This window comes from Leptopilina boulardi, unplaced genomic scaffold (genome assembly GCF_019393585.1).
Source record: "Leptopilina boulardi isolate dan_hultmark-lab unplaced genomic scaffold, ZJU_Lbou_2.1 LbouV2_229, whole genome shotgun sequence".
NCBI lineage: Eukaryota > Metazoa > Arthropoda > Insecta > Hymenoptera > Figitidae > Leptopilina > Leptopilina boulardi.
The window spans coordinates 2918414-2939459 of record NW_026137784.1 but is presented as its reverse complement, the minus strand read 5'-3'; the positions used below and the strand labels follow the sequence as shown (position 1 = coordinate 2939459).

Genomic DNA, 21046 nt, shown 5'->3' with positions numbered 1-21046 from the left:
TCGTTATAATAGATTAAAGCCATCTTCTCTCCCCTGACTATGGAACATATATATTGTCCCCTTAACACCCCCAACCAGTAGTTCACTTTAGTTCACTTGACCCTACTTGTCCCGCTAGGGTCTCATATAAACGCATCCCTCTGCTTAACTGAACGCATCGGCTTTCTCTCTATTTTATCTCGCTCACTCTCTCTTTCTCTTTCATTTTCTCTTATCCATTCTTCTCATGGACCACTGTGAATCCTCTCTCATATGGTCTAATGGCTTTCTTCACATGGATCACCATATACGCAATTTTCTTAATGTACTTGCTAAACGCCTCTACCGACAGTGTCACTTCATGAAACTCTCAAGTATATATATAATGGTAGTTTCAGATATATTGTAATCATCAGTGTAGAAATTTAAATCTTCTAATGTGGTACAGACCAGGTTTTTCTATCTGTGGTTCTTTAATTAAATTTTTTTCAGTAGTAGTTTGGTGGTTCGTAGTTTCAACAGTTGAAAATTCTAATTAAAGATTGCAACACATTTTATGAGTTTCACTTGTTGATATTTTCAATTTAAATACAGACAATACATGACAATTTGGAGAACATAATTAAAAAGGCATTTGACTAGGTTTTTTCAAACACATTTTTATTCTTAAAAATAGATTTTATTAGCTTCGTGTGTAATCGAATATATAATTTTCCAAATGGTCTATGTATGTAATTTATTATGCATAATGATAAAACGGAAAACCCCCCTCCAAAAAAAAAATAGGAGAACAAAAATATTTGATCGTTATACACCTGAAAAATGGTATTTTACTCTATTCAAGCAGAAAAATGTTCGATCGAAACTTATGAATTATTTATCGTCGTGACACGCGTTCCATGAAGGTAACTGGCGAGGCCTCATATATGAATGACAGATAAAAGTGAGCGAATGAATAATATGGGTAATGGGGTAGCTAATGTCCCCATATGCGTGAGTGCGTATATAAAACCCAACTAAAATTCTTTATTCGTGTAAGTGCAACACGTAATGGGCGTTGCGCATATATAATGTAACCCAAAAACCCATCATCTATCCTTGAAATTTTGTTTATGGCACTATGGGCCATTTGGAAGATTGATACATTAACAATCGATATTATTATTAAGTCATTTTTCTATTTATCAGTTTATTTTCCCATATTTTTTTCTTATTGCAAATTAAAAATTTTTTTTGAATATAATTTTTTTAAAATTCTTTTTTTGTTTACTAATATTTATATACTGAGAGTATCTATGCTGAGTAATTATTAATAATTTTTTTTTTTGATAGCAAATATGTAAAATACGAACAAATATAAAGGGAAAATGTGGAGAAAAAAATTTTTTTTCATGATTCCATGCATTTTTCAGTATGCAGTGATATAGAAAGCCGCACCCCATATCGTATATGTATATATAGAGAGAAGCAAAAGTCAGACATTTTTAGTATGTGGAGTCCCTTTTTTTTCACCCTTGTGTGTACGCATATATGGATCCATTCGCGTATTACCCAGTTCCGCGGACACATTGTGAGCATTTTATACTTGTTTGCACAATTCCCTACGCGTTTTTCGTATGACCGAGGTTGTATCTGGCCAAATGTTTTTGGGTGGAGAAAGAGGGGTTTGGGGGGGGGAAGAATCTGCAGTGCACGTTATCATTTTATCGGTCGGAAGAGCATCGAATTTATTAATGGGATTGGTTAGGCACGATGGATTTATTTTTATGATGGTTATCATTTCAACCTGATCTCAAATGCCCGTTTATGGGTTCTACTAAAGATCGACTTTTTTTTTTTTTTAAATTGCACACTTTCTGGGTGTTAATATATAGGAGTTTCGAACGATTGGAAAATTGTTTTTTTCATTTATTTTCAGTAACTAAAAATTACATCAGTACAGCGTCAGTAGTCAATTTTTGTTATATTTTTTCAGTTTTTAAAGTTTAAATATTTTAGAAAAAGTTGAAAATTGGTCTGGTTAAAAAGAGGGTAAAGGTGGTTAGTACTTTTTTGTTAAGTGTATAAGTCGAGTCAAAGTTGTAATTCAATACCGATCGAGTAACGTAGTAGAACCGCAGGGAATCCCCTTGCGATAGGTTTTCCTATATATCGCTTGTAACAACATCTTTTAGGTCTTTTAAAGGAAACTTTAAGTTGACCACGCGCAAGGGTGACAGATAGGATGGCAGAGGGTGACCGATGAAGGATATTCCATGACTGGATAGGTTTCATCCATCTGTTCATTGACACGTGTCTGAATTTTTCTCTTCCTTGAAAAAGAAAAAGATCGTTGGTTTTTAACATTTAACGAACCCATATCTTGACCATAACAGATGGTGTCTCATCATGATACTTTGATTGAAAAGATTTAATAGATAGTTGAAATTTTTAATTCATAATAATTGGAATCATTTTTAAGAATTATCGCGCCAGTAGTCAATATTTTCAAAGGAAAAACAAAGTGTTATTTTAACACCAGAATTGGTGTTAAAATAACATGCAACAAATTTTACCCTAAATCTGGGTTAAATCTTATGGGTTTTAGCATAAGAGAAAAATAACACCAGCTTTTTCTGTGTTTGACAGGGGTTTTATTGTTTTCAATTTCGAATTGTTTTGAAGAGAAAAGTTGCAAAATTCAGATTTGTTAGTTCTATATTAACAATCAGATTTAATAATTCTTTTTCTTTCATTGTGTTTTTTGTTTTTATGAAAAAAATTATTGCACCTGGTGGGTCAGTGGTCCGTGGAGTAAAATTATGATTAGACCAATCTAACAAAAATTCTCTCAACCTTGGGACCCATTGTTTCCGGCGTGTTGACCTCTCGTCCGGAAATAATGGTAAGAACCATGACTGCTGAGAAATCAGAGCATGATTTGTCAATTTAAGAATTTCACTGACCGCACCAAAAAAGGGGAAACATTTATAGAACATCTGCCATTCAGGAAATTAATTTTTTTTTTTATCATGACAGAAATGGTAACAAAATCGAATTAAATTAATCTTTAGTTATATTGTCATATAGTGATTATCCAATAAAAATCCAAAGGTATTGATTTTAGGATTTTTTTTTCTGCTTATTTGTGTGTCATTGTCTTGAGTTAATGATACTTTTTTTTCAGTGTAGAATTTAATTTAATGCTGATTTTTAAAATGTATTTGAACATCCTTTTGGGTTGGATTGGAAAATTTCGTAATAATTTATCATTGAAAATCAAGTGGTAATTATCAAAATTATGGTTCCACAAATGTAGTATATTCGAGATTCATGGTATTAAATAGAAGAAAGGAATTGGCGAATTCAAAAAGGTGGGGGACGAGGGATAAGGGTTTCGTCTCAGGGAGTACATAGGCGAAGCGAACCACCGTCGGTTTACCCTTGGGAAATCAGAGAGACACGGGACTTACCCGTGTGTGCATTGCTATAGCACACTATACCAATAGTAAATCTTATACGTCTCTGTATATATGTATGAACGCATTTACAACTAAGTCTTAAGATATTTTTTTGAGAGCCGAACAATTTTAAGATTAATATTACTCTCTAAATCTGAATTAGTGAAAATGTTTACTAATTTGAATTAGTGACTAACTTTTTGCTTCTGAATTAGTTACTAATTGTTAGTAAAATTTTACTAATTCAGAAGCAAAAAGTGAGTCACTAATTGAAATTAGTAAACATTTTTACTAATTTAATTAGAGTATATATAATTTTTAAATTTAGTTTTATATTTCTGATTTCCGTGACTTGTATATATTTTTGGGATTACAAGAATAAGGACAATTTTTCTAAATGTGTTTATTTGATATAGGGGAAAAAAAACGAAATTTGTCGGCACTTATCTTATGAATTGTTGAAAAGTCACGAAATACGCACGCGTGCATATTTGAGAGCAATATATATGTGTAATCGGTCAGGGCATTGATTTTGTCAATGCTTTCGTATTTTGTTTGATTCGATATAATCTTGAACAAGACGCGTGTCGAATAAACACGCAAACTTTGTGTACTCTGGCATAATTTGTTAGCTCGTCTCGTCATATATATATATACTCTAAACGGCTTTGATTTTCAATGACATCAAACTGGGATTTGATTTTATTTCAGGGGAAATTTTTTTTTTATTGCCAATTATCAGTTTTAAATCGGATATAAAGCCGTGACAAAAAAGAAGGAATTTCTTTTTAAAATAAAAAGAAGTTTTTTTTTTTTTGAAATAAAAATAAGAGTATTTTTTTCGCAATATATATATATGTTGGACCACCTGTTTTTGGTAACCTGCGAGAAAGACGAGAATCAATCGGTAATAATTTTCTAGTCACGTGCCCCGACAAAATGGGGAATCCCAAAGAGACACCATAGAGAAAGCAGGTCCTTTCGTTCTTTTGGTACTTAGAAACTGTCAGAGCTTGATGGATGCTGCGCACGTGACCCATCCCCAGAACATTTGGTTCAATTCTTTTTCCTAAATTTCTAGATCGTTATATATACGATATAAATTGATACACGATTTTTTCTTTTCACAAAATTCGAAAGTGTCGCTAATTTTTATTCAAAAATTATTGAAAAAAATTATTCATTTTGGTAAATTAGAAATTTAAAAGTTCAATTGAACTCGATCAAATCTTCTTCTTTCGATATCTGGAATTTATGAAAAATATAGAACAAAATTATCATTCTTTTTTTTAACTAAAGAAAGCTTTTAACAATTTTCTCGTCTCTTATTTTTTCTCCTGTAAGGGAGAGAAAAGCTTTTTTTGCAAAAAAATTTTTGTTTCCTTCTTTTGTTTCGTCAAAGAAGAAATGAACCGAAGACCATCCTTTGGTGATAAATCTGCAATAATTAAAGCAGAAACCATGGCAAGCATCGAGAGAAGACTGTAAAGGATAAAATCCGAATATCGTTCACTCCCTGTTTTTCCCTAGGGATCTGAAATCCCACGGCCAACCTGGATAGAAAAGAAAAAAAAAAGAGAATAGGCGTGTGTTGATTTTTCTCTCGCAAAAATCAAGATGATTATCAATAGTGAAATTCTCTGTTTTCGTTGGGGTAGATTGTTATCAAAGATCCTCGTGGTAACTCCAAAATCTTATTATCGATCTCTTAATTCTTTGTAATTTAGTTCTAATTATTTTTTTTCTGAATCATTTCTTATGTGTTAATCTTTTGTGAATAGAAATTAGAAATAAAAATATAAACCTGAATAGATAATACATCGCAGAAATTGAATTATTTTTCTAGTAGTAAAAAATTCGTTTAGGTCAGACATAATATTTCAGTAGTAACATCATTTTTGATCAGACAACAATTTTCTGTATTTTAGAAATTAAATTTTTTTGCCAAATCTTTAATATTTTTAATTTTTTGAAAAATTTTGGTTTGAAACTACCATTGAACAAAATTACCATTACCATTAATTGAAACTACTACAAATTTTATTTAGTTTGTAAGCATTAAATTGATTCTAGAAGTATGTCAAATTTTTATATCAATTTGATATACATTTGGTATCATTTTGATATTTTATATAAATTTGATTTAAATTAACTTTGGATTAAATTATCAAAATAAAATATAAGATATTATTAAAGAACTATTTTGTTTTCTATTATATCATATTATTTACTGTAATTTCGAAACTATAAAGAAAGCTCTAGGAATTCTATGCACCTAGTTTCTGTGAATACTCATTTTTTTTTTTTTTTTTTTTTTTAATACACTTTTCGAAGGATAAAAAAAAAATGTTGATATGTCTTTCTGACTTGTAAAATGTGTGTAGTAGCAGGTACATAATGGACGTCGATCGTCCTTCACGTTGAGTAATCAACTATAATGCTTTCGTGTGTCAAGCATGCTCTATTTGTGCCACGCATGATAGGTACGCTAATAATGTCCCGAGGGAACCTAATGTCGGAACGTAATCCAGAACAGGCGTGTATTTTCACTTCGCGACTCTCCCATATACACACCGGGAAATGATGATGACGAAATTGATATGAATGTCAGGATCAACAAAAAAAAAAACTCATGATTATTTATTTAAATTTTTTTTTTAAACTGAATTATTATTATTAATATTATTATTACTAATTAATTATTTAATTAGTATTTATATATTATTAATTTATTATTAGTAGTTGAATATTATTAATAATAATTCAGTTTTCTTATAGAATGAAAAAATGTAGAAAAAAAAGCGGGAAATTGAAAAATAATTTTCTTAATCTTGTTTTTTTTCTATTTCATTTTGCCTTTTAGGGGCGCGATAGAAAGCAGGGCTTAATTACGGGAATCGTAAAATTTGCATAATCAAGAAATTGCCGCCAAGTGACCCTTGTAAGGAGTAAAAGCATGCCTCGTTTCGTGGAAAGTGCATCATTAAAGTAAATCAACTGGTAGCTTCGTTATTACAATTTACCATGCTCGCATCTAATAATTTTCTTTTATATATTCGCGAATAGTAATTTAATTTTTCGTAGATCTCATGAAAAAGGAAACAAATTTAATTTTAAAAATTTATTATTATTTATTATTTTTTCTAAATATTTACGTTTTTAAAAATTTTTTGCTAATAAATTTGAAAAAGCAAAAGAATTTTATTTTTAAATATATATGACAATTTGTCAAGCGCTCTTGAAAGACCCAGGGGGCAAAACAAAGAAAGACGAGAGGAGTTTGAAGTGTTTAAATTTAACCAAATGAAATAATGAGATCATATACATATACATATATACACACATATCCCCGACGAAAGGCTCTGAGCAAACAAATTTCATTTATGGGGGGGTGCAAACCTCAACAAATCGCGATTCTATAACTAGCAATATCCCCAAGGGACATTTATATATACGTCGTAAATGAAATGATAGAAAATTTTTTTTTTTTTTGAATTTTTGTTTATTTAAATAAAAAAATATTACACTTCAAAAATCTTAAAAAAAAATATTTTTAATGTTTAACATTTTTTTTTTATAAATTAAAAAATGTTACTCAATTTTTGGGTTTTTGAAAAATGGAATCGCTATCAATATTAATTACCGATCAGGGGAATATATTAACTTTTAGTTCGGAACTAGTTATGGGGTTTCGTAAACGTAAAAAGCTAAATGCCAGTGAGTTATCTTCTAGATCATGCATCTGCCGGGTATTTGGGTGAATCACTCCATATAGGCTCGTGTATTTAGATCCGCTCTATATTATATGGTTTCCATATGATGGGTGTTCCGGAATAGTGCGCTCCTATTAAAGTCTACCACGATCTATATATATTCTTTCAACCTATATTATAGTAATTTTGGATTTGAAAAAATTTTTTAATTACAAAAATTTTGTTCTTTGTTCTAAATCAATATATTGTTTCATTTTTCTTTTTTATTATATCTTTTTAACTATCTTTTTTCTCCTTGACTTTTTATATAGAAATCAATTTTTATGGCATTTTTGCGTGACAGAAATTGTAAAATATACTAGATAGAAAAAGATAAATGGAAATTTATGTAAAAAAATGGCGTGAAAATTTAATTACAACAATTAAGAATTATAAACTCATGATTATTATACATGCTTTAATAAGTCACTTGAAAATGATTGTCAAGAGATTATATAAGAGATTATTAATCCTCTCACTTCATATTATTTGATAAACGTATATTACATCCGCTCTTAATTTAATTATTATGTCATAAATTGAATTTTTATACCATTTGACAGTCTTTACTTATTAGGAAAATTATTTATTTTTTTTTACAAAATATTTGTTTAAAAGCAACGTAGGTTTTATGGTTTAGCGTATTTGATTTATTATTAATTTTCAATATTCGTGAAACTGTTTCTTCAAAAAAAGAGATGAGGGGGGGGGGGATGGTCAGAAAAGTGAGCAGCTAGGATTTGAAACATGCCCCGCGGTCTATTAGCTTCAAACTTGTTTACACAGGTCCCCTTGATCGATTCGACGTAAAATTTGTTCTAAAAAAAAAAAAAATCCCATTTGATTTTACATGAAGTTTTGAATAATTCATGCGAAAAATATGAATCATTTCTTTTTTTAAAAAATTCATATATTTACACTTAGAAGAAAATTTGTTTGAAACCGAATTTTTATTGAATCAACTAAATAAGTGCTATGTAGTTAACGAAACTTTTGTTTGAATTAACCAAAAGTTTATTTTTACTACTTTCTCTATTCGAAAAAGTTAACTAAAATAAACAAAACGTTTATTTAGATCAAATAAATATTAAGTTGATTCAAATAAATTTTTTTTTTTCAAAGGAAAAGAATTGATTTGTATTTGGTTCAAACAAAACTGTAAAATTATTTGCGGTTGATTAAACTAAAATTTAGTTGTTTTAAACAAATTTTTATTAACTATTTTCAATTTTAAAATAATATTGGGAATAGTGATGTACAGTGAGATTGGGAATATTTGTATCAAATAATTTATGTATATACATAAGATGAAATAATCTTTCCTCTATGTATTTTGAAGAGGTATATCATTATTGTTAATTACATAGAGAAACTTGTATGGTTTTGAAGAGGTAAAACCCGCAAAATAAACGGATTCGTTAACCACGTAACACGCATGCGAGTATGAGCCTAACCAAACATTGACATGTTCAATCATTTCGATCCCTTTCCGCCACCAGTCCCGACGTCCAAAGACCCCGGCGCGTTCGCCATCTGGCTCGAATGCGGGGGGTTAGAAATTGAAATGAAAACAGAACTCGGGTAAGGGACTTACCCCTAAAACCGTGGTGGATATATATATATATATGAAAAGGGTGCCAATGAGGGCTATTAGGGGACGATATATGTTTTTCTTTTCTCTCCATTTCCGACGTCACTGACTTCAGGAAGTCAGTCACTCGTTGACGTGTCGAGATTTCAGGATTTCCCAATTACAGAAACAAACATCATTCAATTTAATTAGCCTTTCATCGGCTAAAAAGGGGTAACAATGATGATTTCTAAATGTGTATAATGATTCAATTTCTTTCTTATTTCTCTTAATTAATGGGAAATTTGTTTTCGTTTTAAGTAATTCGTATAGCAATTGTAGTTTCAATTGTTTATAATTAATCTCATTTCAGATTTTGTGCAAAAATTGTGATAAATTAAAAATTCTTTAAATTTCCTTTTGTCAATGTGAGTTATAAGCTGAATGTAATCCCTTTTCGATTATTACGACGATAATGGTCAGAAGCCGAACAAAATTTTCTATTATAGAATTAATCGAGCTTCTGTTCGGCTTCAATTCATCCGTTTCCGTTTTGAAATGCGAAAGGAACGCTATGGTCAGAGTAACTGAAGTTGAATTTTGAAACCTATAAAAAACGAAAGAAAATTTAATTAATTTGCTGTTCTTTAATATCCTATTTAGGTAAACAATTAGCAGGGCTTTGTTAGTTTTTCCTTAAATCGTCCTATTTTAAAAGCTTATTTTCACAGAAAATTAAAAGGTATTAAAATAAGTTGCAACGCTTCTTATTTTAATCCAATTTTGCTTATTTTAATACCAAAATGGATTAAAATAAGCAAAATTTGATTAAAATAAGAAGCGTTGCAACTTATTTTAATACCTTTTAATTTTCTGTGTTTATTTGAAATAAATGACAGTTTATTATTTCTAACTTTTTACTGAATTTATAATTTTTTCTACAAAATATATAAACACTTTATTTAATTTTGGAAAAATTTCCCACCCATGGGGGATCGAACCCAGGAACCTTGGTACTTCATGTCCTTGGACTCTAACAGCACAGCCACGTTGACTTACAGAACTTTGACCTAAATTAATGTTAAAACTTAGTTTATTTTTTTAATTTATATTTTTTTTCAATTAGGGAAAACTCTGTCGATGCTCTGACCAAAGCCCTATTTTACATAGAGCAAAGTGCAAATTTTTGCATTGGTAAATGAATTTTTAGTTTATGTATGACAATAATTTTTGAAGTGAACGATAGGTGAAGATAAGTGTTTTATTCGAGTATTGTTGTAAAGTTTTTGCGGTGCAGGTATTAAGCAGGTCACGTGGCGACCCGTGTCACACAGGATGTCACGGTTTTGTCGCATTTAGCGCCTTTTCTATGAGCTATTCACTTCGTGGTAAAAGCATGGGCGTTTCCTTTTTCGTTTAAGCACTCACCCGGGGAGAACTCGTACCATGAGAAATAAATTTAGGTCACTAACAGAAACAAAAAAAAAGAAATAAATAGAAGCTTTTTCTATAGTAAAAATTATTTGTATTTTAAATAGATGAAAAAATATCAATATTACGCGCAGAGAAATGTTTTATTTTCCGTTTAGAAATTTGCCAACCTGGTCCTAACCTGGTTGAAACAGTGAACCAGACCGGGGCCAAACCAGGCCCTGGTCGAGCCTCGGTTTTAATCGGGCTGAAATAGGGCTTTCTTCTGTGGCCTATTCCCGACGTGGGCCCTGACAGGGCCTTTTTAAATTTTCTGCACTTAAAACAAAATAAAAATAAGATTTTAGAACTGTTTGATAATTCATCTTCTAAATAATTTATAAAAGTTGGATTCTTTTTTTCAAAAAAAAAAATATATTCGTAGTCTGAAAAGTTTTGAACGATTTGTCAGAAAATAAAGTTTTATTGAAAAAAAAAAAAAAATGAAAAAATTTATAGATGTTGTCAACTTTTGTTATCGAAACTGTATTTATATAAATCTTTGTATGAGTGATTAGTAGTTCCGGCGCGAGTTTTATATGAGAAGTAGAGAATAGTTACGATCCATAAATTTTCAAAACCAAACAAGAGGAGACATCATGTGGACTCATTGGAAACGCCTGTTTTATTCGATGCTTTTTAAAGGAGCGGCCCTTTGCCAATTTTTATTGTTGACAATTTCAACTATTTTGCCTACAATGGAGAGTAATATTTGACAAAAGATGAGAAGGCAGTGACCGTGATTGAATTTACAATAGGAAACATTCTATATAAATTCTTCTCAATTAAAAGCTGTAGCTATTATAACAAAACTGAGTTTAAAAGTCATCAAACTTTGTTGGGAAATTTTTTTTCTGTGATGAAAAAAAAATTTGTATCAATTTTTTATTTGATACAAATTTTGAGTATCAATTCGTTGCAATTTAATATACCTTTTATGTTAACAGTGAATTCTTTTATTATAATTATTATTTCTGCGACCATATTGATATATATTTTTTTTTTTTTTGATGAATGTGGTTGTCATTTTTTATTTCTTTCTCTATGGGTGAAAATTCGCGAGAGAAAACATATCGAATAGTAAATCAAATAATTTTCCCGTGAAAGATGTGAGGCAAAGGTCGGTAACGTATGCATCTAGGTTAGAAACTCGACCACCAATGGTCCCTAGAACGATAAAGTGCTTCGTTGTCGGTGAATTCAGTATAACAGGGGTTTGGGAATTTCACTGAAGTAACTTAGGAACTTGATTCAAATACGAAAACATGGAGTGAGGGAATTGAGAGGGAGAGAAAGAGAAACAAGGGATGAGATAGAAAATCGAGGAATTCTGATATAAAAGAGAAAGAGGAGGACTTTTTTCATTGGCGTAGCTAAAAAGAAAATTGTAATTTTTATCACAAGAAATTATTATCATTTTGTCAAAAATTTATAGTGAAAAATTAATAATCCGATAGTCATTTTTTTTACTGAATAGTTAGTAGAAAAATTACTATTTAAATTGACTTTTTACTATCGAATTAATTTTATATATTTATTACGTAGACTGAAAAAAAAAATTTATTTAATTCAAGTAATTAGTTGACTATTATCAAATAAATATTTACATAAACCAAATAAATATTTACTTGAACCAAATAATTTTTTTTACGTACAGGTTAAAAAATGTTAATTTTTTAAAAATTTAAAATGTCTTTATATTGAAAAGAAACGTTTTTTAAAACGATTCTGGATTTTTTTTTTGAGGGGGTGGAACAATTTCAAGTTGCACCCTTGTGATAAATACGCCACTATAGCACTCCTATGGTGAGGGATGACACTAAGGGAGGAACAGGGAAAGAGAACCCGAGCAATTATCTTAATGGAGTTGTGGACACCACTAGACTTTATCGATTTACGTAGAAAATAAACTTTCCATGAATGTGTCGAAAGCACGGCTAATCCTCTCGTTGTCCTACCTCAATTTTGTTACAAAAAAAAAATACATGCGCGATTTTTTTTTTTAATAAAATTAAAATTATTAAAAATCTCATAAAAATTATATTGTTTGTTGATGCTACAAATATTTTATTCGTTTAACAAATCTGGTTTGTTGCTGCTACAATTTTTTTTGTACATCTAAAAGATCTGGTTTGTTGTTGTAACAAATATTTTGTTCATCTAACAAATCTGGCGAGAAATCTGGTTTGTTGTTACTAAAAATATTTTTTTAGCCTAACAATTTGAAATTGTTGTGATAACAGTAAAACTGCAAAAAAATTATTTTCACAACAAACAATAAGATTTATTAGTACTTATTATTCGTTTATTGAATTCAACTATTCCTTTTTCTTCGTGTACATATAAAATCCCAATAATATTTTTTTCTATGGCATAATATAGATGAATAATAAATATTGCAAAATGAAGCGATAAACCGTCGATTTTTGTCGTTCAACCCACACGAAATATGGGACGGTGGAATGAACAATCCACTCATCAGAATCCACGTGTCCATACACGTGTCAGAGCGTGCCAGAACAACTGGTGCTTTTTCTGAAGTGTACGGTGTCTGTGAGTCTCCTGACACCATGTGCCTTCGAAAAAAAAAAAAATAATACATTATTCTCTAATAATTTTAACTTATGCACATACGCGCCTTTTCCACACAGATTACATCGTGTGACATGCGACCATCGACATTGTTCATGATTAAATAGAGTATATAAATAAAAGAGCATTTTGACAGAGAGAAGCCGGGTCCTTTAAGTCACCCGCTGCGATTGCGAATCTCCTTACTTTCAATTTCACACCCATAAAATTTATTATATATTTATATGATGAGTAGTTTCTCAAATTTGTTTTTCATTATGGTGCTTTCAATTATTATGTTTAAATAAACATGTTATACGGATAATAGAGATTTATTTCAATCTAATATATTTTTTAAGTGTATCAGTTAAATTTGATTATTTATCTTAACTTATTGTTTAATTAAGTATTTTCTTTTTTGTTTCAGGCTCTGAGAAAGAAATCAAATGCCTTACACTTGGTGATGGATAAAACACGTGAGTTTTATTATTACTATTATTATTTTTTTTTACTTATTTAACAAAGAAAGAAGTCCTTATGGGCTAGAGAGTTCTTTTATTTTTTTTATAAAAATTATTATATTGTTTATATAATTAAATAAATTTTATTATTTTAAATATTTGTTATACCTATTATTTAAATAATTTTGTTAGACAAATTTTATTATTTATCTTTGATTTATTGTTTAATAAAGTCTATTTTTTTTTTATTTCAGGATCAGAGAAAGACACCGAAGGCAATATCCTTGGTGATGGACAAAACACGTGAGTTTTATTATTATTATTATTATTATTATTATTATTATTATTATTATTATTATTATTATTAATATTATTTTATAATTTTTTATTTGTTTATTAATTTATTATTTAAAAATTTTTAAATATTTGGTATATTATTTAAATAATTTTGAATAATCCCTTTGATGGTGATTAGAGTTTCAAAAGTCATATATAAAAATATGAAATAGCCCGCATCCTTGGGATATTTTCTATGATCTAAGGGTAGTTTTCTCTTCACTTTAGTCACGTGGTATTAAATAAGTTGACGTGTAACTTGTTATAATCGCATGTAACAAAAGCATTTTGTCAGTCAAGAGTGCGTGACCAACTGGCGAATAGATATCACGCTTTTTAGAACATATGGGTATAGTCCTGTAGGACATTTATATATATATATATATATAGATGGTTCAAGTGCCTTTATATATCCTTAAAAATGCTTCTATGAACGATATATACGCTCTTCAAAAACTCTAATGATCATGATGGCAACCATGATACGATCATGATAGCAACATGAAAGGAGAACGTGAAAATATATAAAGGGGGAACACATGATAAGGGGGGTTAAAAAAAAGAAGTCTTTTAAGTTCAATTTTCAAACAATTTACATGAACTATTTTACATTGGTTTATAAAAATCGGTTATAAATTTAATATATTAAATATTAATTCACTAAATGTAATATATTAAATATAATATATTTTAAGAGTAAAAATTTATTTATTGTTAATTTTAAGAAAAAAAATATTGTTTGATTTTACAAGTTACTTTTTAGCTGTAATAGTTATTTGAAAACTGTTTTTTTTACAATGTGGTATATTAAAACATATACAATACTATGAAAAAAGGTTTTAAAACACCTCTTATAGCTGAAAATTAATTTCGTCTTAAATTAATATATTTTTTCACTTAATCTGAAAATAATACGGGAAAAATTATTTAAAATTTAAAAACTTAAATATAAAAGGAAAATAAATAAAACTATAATGGAAATTAAAAAAAAAACTCACGTTCTTCCTTGATCACAAGAGGACTTTTGGTTTCTTGCTCTCGTTCTAAAACATGAAAAAAAAGAGGGAAAATTTACGAAATGAAAAAAAAAAGAAATTAAAACTCAAAATGAAATAAATAAAGTTGCGTATAAAAAGAAATTAGAATTTAACTTAAAAATAAAATTATAACAATGGTAAAACTTAAATAAACAGTTGCAATCGACGGTAGTTTTTTATATAAAAAAGGTAGTTTCAAAACAAATTAGTCTTCAACAATTGGTGGTAGATATATTCAATCTTTGGTAGTTTTTGGAGTATAGTAATTTTGATAGATGGTAGTTTCAAACAATAATAGAGACAATAGTTGATAGTTTAATACAAAATAGTGTCAGTTATACTGGTAGTTTCAATCGATGGTAGTTTCAATCAATGGTGGTTTGCATCTATTGTAGTTTGAATCGATAGTAATTTGAATCGATGATAGTTTCAACCAATGATAGTTTCAATCGACGGTGGTTTGAATCGATTGTATTTTCAACCAATGGTAGTTTCAATCGACGGTGGTTTGAATCGATTGTAGTTTCAACCAATGGTAGTTTCAATCGACGGTGGTTTGAATCGATTGTAGTTTCAACCAATGGTAGTTTCAATCGACGGTTGTTTGAATCGATGGTAGTTTCAACCAATGGTAGTTTCAATCATTGGTACTTTCAATAATTGCGGTAGTTTCAATCATTGATAGTTTAAATTTACAAATACTTAAAAAAATATAATTTTTAGTAGTTTTAATCGACAGTTTGGAATAAAAGGAATTTTGGTTCAATAAACAATAGTAGTTTTAATTAATTCTACTTTCAGGAAATTAACCATTAGGTGTTGACATCAACATATCCATGGAATACTATTTCTGAAGGTTAATAGTTTCATTTAATACTAAATTCAAACAACGAATTTTTTCCCACATACAATGATTGTTTGCAAACTTGATCCTTTTGTCATATATATATGTGATATAATTATATATAATATGTAATCTGAATCGTCGTCGCAAAACAAGCTTTCTGTCTATTTTCCATTTCTGTTACATTTTTTTTCACGATGAAATTTACGTGGGAACCGACTATATATATAGGGTTAGTTCTCTCTCTCTCTCTCTCTGGTTGTTTTTGGGGTTGATTTGAGATGAGAGCTGCGCGAGGGCGTGTTCGTGGTTTACTGGTGCTCACTTTGACGGCACGTGACTAACAAGCGATGAATGTTTGTGTAACATAATCATACACCACATTTATATACACAGAGATATTATAAGGCAAACCACTTTTTTCCGCCTACATTTGTCTACTATTGTTACATCTGTTGTTGTTAAGCATTTTCAAATTGGGGACTCTTGAGTGGCTATTGATGGGAACTAAATTGTTTTTCTCTCGAGAGATTATTATTATTATGATGTTGATCAAATGTCAAAATTGAGTGTTGCAAAAAAAAGTTAAGGTTGAGAAATTGTTGTTTTAGTTGTTCATTCCTTTTGATATGTAAAAAATAAAAATATTTTATTCAAATAGTCGGTCACTTGACTGTTAAATAAATATTTCCTTGAACGAAATAAATTTTATTTTAGTCAATTAAAATTTGTTTAAAATACAGAATTGTTTAAAATATAGAATTGGTTAAAAATAAGAATTATTTTAATTCAAATAAATATTTATTTGATAATAGTCAAGTTATCGATTATTTGAATCAAAAAATTTTTTTTTCATAGTATAGAAATAATTTTATTCTAATGATTTTTAAATAAAGTATCATTCCTTGGTGAATATTCTTTAGAAATCAGATCCGATGTGCAAATATCAATCACAATGACATGGTCCATTCTCGATTTGTATAACCGTGTTGATAAGGTAAATATCGGTCACTGCAAATGTTACACAGCATTCTAATCTTATCGCGCTCTCAACTACTTGACACTGCCAATCACGAGATGCCAACTCTCTTAAATGGAAAATTGATCACATATATTCTAACAGTACAGGACAAAACCAGTTTTATCTTTCCTTTTTTTTTCCTTAAATATACATATATTACAATAGGGAGTATAAATTAAGAATTTTTGAATTGATAAAAGAACATGACATAATAGTGAAAACAAAAAATATATAGAAGTTTGAAGTAAATATATATATATCAGAGAAAATTGTAAGATATTAATTTTTTATTTATTTTTATTTACTTTAATTTATTTTAATTTAATTAATTTTTTTTTTATTTTAATATATTCTTTTCATACTTTAATATAATTTTCACTTATTTTAATCCAATTCGACATAAAAATAATAATGTTACATTTTATTTTAATACCTTACAATTTTCTGTGATAATAAAAAAAAAGGTTTTGGCATCATAGTTAATTTTTATAGCACTTTCTCACGATTACTATTGAAAAAGGTGAATCAACCATTTTAGAAGAACTTTATTTGAAGAAATAAAAAAAAGGACTCATCGATCAAAATATGAGTCTCATTTGAAATAGGATTCGAAGATAAAAAAAAAGGTGTCTTTTCCTGCGGGTTATCTAGTAACTCGATAGGGGTTTGTGAATTAAGAAAATGTATAAGTTTCCCATATTTTACTGAAACTCAATTTTAGAGTTTTTTTTTATATAATAAAAATTTGTGGATATTATTTTCGATCAGTGGTAGTTTTAATTGTTTCGATCGTAATAATAATTTTCAGTTTACATCAGTTGTAAATTATTTTATCAAGGAAATTTTTTCAATAAAGAAAAAATGTTTTTGATATATATAACTTAATAGAAAATCAATTTGAATCAATTAATTCGAAAACAAATATAAGGGTGAAAATTCGTCGATAACCGATAGCAAATGACGTTAGTTTTTCGATGTATCAATGCGAGTGGTCACGTGGGGATATATGGGAGTAGAGAAAAGATGAGCTTGGTTCAAGAGGAAGGAGGAAATTGGTCCAGGAAGGGGAATGAATGACCGTAAGCATTTCCGAGGAAAAATATACTCGTCTATTTAAACTCTATGTGTGTATATGTACTTGGAAAAGTTTCATCCTTTGGGAAAGTATATATGTATATATATATAGTTGAATCTTCCAAGTTTTCTAGCCAGAGGAAAACCTTCGACGATCTTAGGTCCTCGTGAAATCAAAAGAGGTGGTGGGAGTCTGGGTCGAAGATGAAGTTTGTTGGGTGGAGAAGATCCTCATTCGAGCAAACGAGCTATTTACTGCCAGCATCCCCGAATGCTTTTACGAGTTACTTTCAAATACTATTTCCCGCTTATTGAAGGAGACACAATTTTTTTCTTCTTATTCAATCTTTTAGAATTTTCAATTTTGAAATAATTTTCATGGAATTTTGGTTGGACAAAATTAATTTTTCCAAGTTCTCTCATTTGAAAAAAAAAATTTTGGAGAATTTTTTTTTTTAAGAAAAGTGAATCGATTTTCTTTTGAAATCTAAAAGTATAAAGAATAATAAAAAAAAAAAGAGAGAAAAAAAAACTTTCATCGAAGGCTTGAAGCTAACAAAAGGTACCAATCTTCCGATTCTTTCATTTTTCTCGAGTCTTCCTTTTTTTTCTCTCTTTCTCTCTCTCTCTCTCGACTTGTGTATACGAATATCGGTGACCATCCGCCATTTTCCTTTTACCCTCGAGCAGTCACCCCTTATCCATCCACCCGTTGCTTCCACCCTCATCGCCATTGCGTCTCCTATGGTAACCATTTACCAAGAAGTCTCTTAGATATTTTCACTTTTTTTTTCCTACTATTTCCCTTCTATTGTTTTTAGAAAAAAGAAGAAAAATAAACATTCTTTTCTTTTGCAAGTGGATGTATTTTTTCATATTTATTTTAAATAATAGAAAATTTACAAAATTGGTAGTTTTTATAAATAAAAAAAAAAGAATTGGGTCACATTTTAGGATAAAATTGTAAAAAAAAGGAGTGAATTTATTTTTGTGTGTTTTCTTTAGATCTCGATAAAAAAAAGAGATGTGTTGCCTTGTCTTACATGTTGAATAAGAGTGCAAGTCGTAAGTTTCCTTCACGCATCATACCGATCTGATCGAGGTTGGGTTTACGTTTAAGCACATCCGCTATTGCACGCGAAGCAATATCGTATTGATTGCTAGGCGGCCGGGCCTCCGAACACATTACATGATTAAACCGCCCCAACACAGCAGAGAAACCGACGGCCTTGTAGCACTTACCTTATTAAAATATCCACCGCCACCACCCACTTTCACCCCTATACACAAACATAAAGCCCTTTCACGAGAGACCTCCTTTTAGAAAATGTCCTTTTCCGGTCAATTTTCACGTGTCATTTCAGTCTCAAGTACGTCCACTTCTTCTTTTGCATTATATAATTTTTTTTATTTCTTTTCTATAAATTGTTATTTTAAATTAACATTTGTTTATTCTTCATTTGTTTATTAAAAGATTATTTTCGTTTTCTTCTTCTTTTTTTCAAATTTTTTTCCTATATAATATAAAAATCGAGAAAGTATGATGAACAAGAAAATCCACTCTAAATTCTAGATTCTTTTTTAATATATTCTACTCGAAAAAAGATAAATTTTTCTCAGAACAAAATAAATTTTTATTTGTTTCCAATAATTAATTATTTGTGGCAAATAAACATTTACTGGGAACAAATAAATGATTATTTACACCAAATAAAAAATGTTATTAGGCTCTGATACAAATATACGCGTGTATTTAATTTTATTTGTTTTAAATAAAACATTTTTCTGGAGTGTAGAATCAGTGAGATTTCACTGATAAAATAGCTGGAATTTAGCAACTGAATCACTTTAGTAACATTTTCACTGAAATTCTGTCATTCATTGAAAATCAGTTGCCTATTTCACTGAAAATTAGAAATTCTTAACATTTATTGAAAATAAAATCTACTTTATCATTAGCCGGTAAAGCAGATTTGACTGTTTTAATCGGTAAAGAATTCTAATTTTCAGTGAAATTTGACTGAATTTCAGTAAAACTTACTGAAGTGATTTAGTTACTAATTTTCTAATTATTTCATCAATGAACTTTCACTTATTCAAATATAGAGAGCAATAAACTTAACTATTTTATTATAAGTATATAGATTAATTTTTAATAAGAATTTTATTATTAAAATATTCTCAAGTGATTAATAAATGTTCTCATACATATTTAGATATAAATGCTTTGCGAATAATTTGTCGGAAATGATAAAAAATATTTAAAGATACAATTTAATTTTTGTGATTATAAAAAAAAATTTGTTTTTGATAACAGAGATTCATTATCTTTTGCCGATGAAAGTAAATATACTTTGAATATACACATATATGCGATATAGAGTTTTATCTAATACTCTGAATTCCAACTATTTTTACGTAATACGATTTTTTTGATCGATTGTGATTCTTTTCAATATATACAATGAAAATTTTGCAAAAATTGCGAATTATTATTTTAATGCATAAAAATTATTAGAATATTATTTAAATAAATAATATAATTATATTATTTACATGTAAATTTAATTATAAATTTTATATATAAAAATTTATTTTAAAAAATATATATAGAAATGTAATTTTTGTTTCTTATATAAATTTTAAAATGGATCTATTAAACATTTATTGTGATATAAACATTTTATGGGAGATGAATCGTATACTCAATTTCTTTTTTTCTTTTTTTTTTCTTTTTATTATTTTCAATAACTTAATTTATTCGAATTCAATAATTGCAAAAGAAAGAGAATGAATTTAATTTTTCAGCAAAGAAGTATTTTATGTATTGAGAATTTTAATGATATATTGAAAAGAAATCGTGTCTCGAATCGAATTATTTATTCTTTCATTTATATCATCATATATTAAAATGAAGGAAGCAGAGTCTGAATGAAGTATATTTTCTCAATTCATCTCTCCTTTTTTTTTTCTCTGACGTTTAATTTTTTTAGAAACATGAAATTTTCATATCTAATAAAAAGTGTGTCACAGTAAATTAATTCAGAAAACAAAAGTTTTGTTCAATTATGGAGAATTTATTTTTATAAATATTTCAAAAATTGATTCAGAAAAATTTTTATTAGTTTTTGAAAGCTAATATTTTTTATAGTTATTGAGTAAACGTTAATTACTTTCTATTGATTATATTAACACCAAAGTTCATTGTTACGTTAATTCAATTTGGAATTATTAATTATTAATTATAATTAATAATTCATTAGTGAAATCGTTTCTTATGTTTCGAAATTGTTGATTTAAAAAAATTTATTTTCGATTTCTTGTTCATCATTCTTTTTTCCTTTTAAAAAAAAATATTACCTTAAAAATTATGTTTTTTTTATTCAAAATTTTTAATTATTTTTTTCTGTTGGAAATGTATCTGTAAAATTGTAAAAAAAAATGTTATTTCTATGAAGAGATGATTATAATAGTAAAGAATATATTGGAAT

General features: G+C 28.5%; 2 protein-coding genes across 7 annotated transcripts in view; one reads left to right on the top strand and one right to left on the bottom strand.

The window, feature by feature from the left end:
• LOC127280093 (uncharacterized) overlaps positions 1–21046 on the top strand; it is a 178965-nt gene that overhangs the window by 1846 nt on the left and 156073 nt on the right. For all 3 annotated transcript variants that reach the window (XR_007842777.1, XR_007842776.1, XM_051302889.1), the window contains exons 2-3: positions 13210–13258; positions 13498–13546. The gene's annotated coding sequence lies outside the window, so the exon portion shown is untranslated. The remainder of the gene's footprint in view (positions 1–13209; positions 13259–13497; positions 13547–21046) is intronic.
• The window catches only part of LOC127280088 (LIM/homeobox protein Lhx3), a 49325-nt gene that overhangs the window by 22126 nt on the left and 6153 nt on the right, over positions 1–21046 (bottom strand). For 2 of the 4 annotated variants that reach the window (XM_051302875.1, XM_051302876.1), the window contains exon 2: positions 14578–14622. The exons of the other annotated variants lie outside the window; for them this stretch is intronic. In XM_051302875.1, coding sequence (XP_051158832.1) covers positions 14578–14622 — 45 coding nt within the window. The remainder of the gene's footprint in view (positions 1–14577; positions 14623–21046) is intronic. 4 annotated transcript variants of the gene reach the window in all.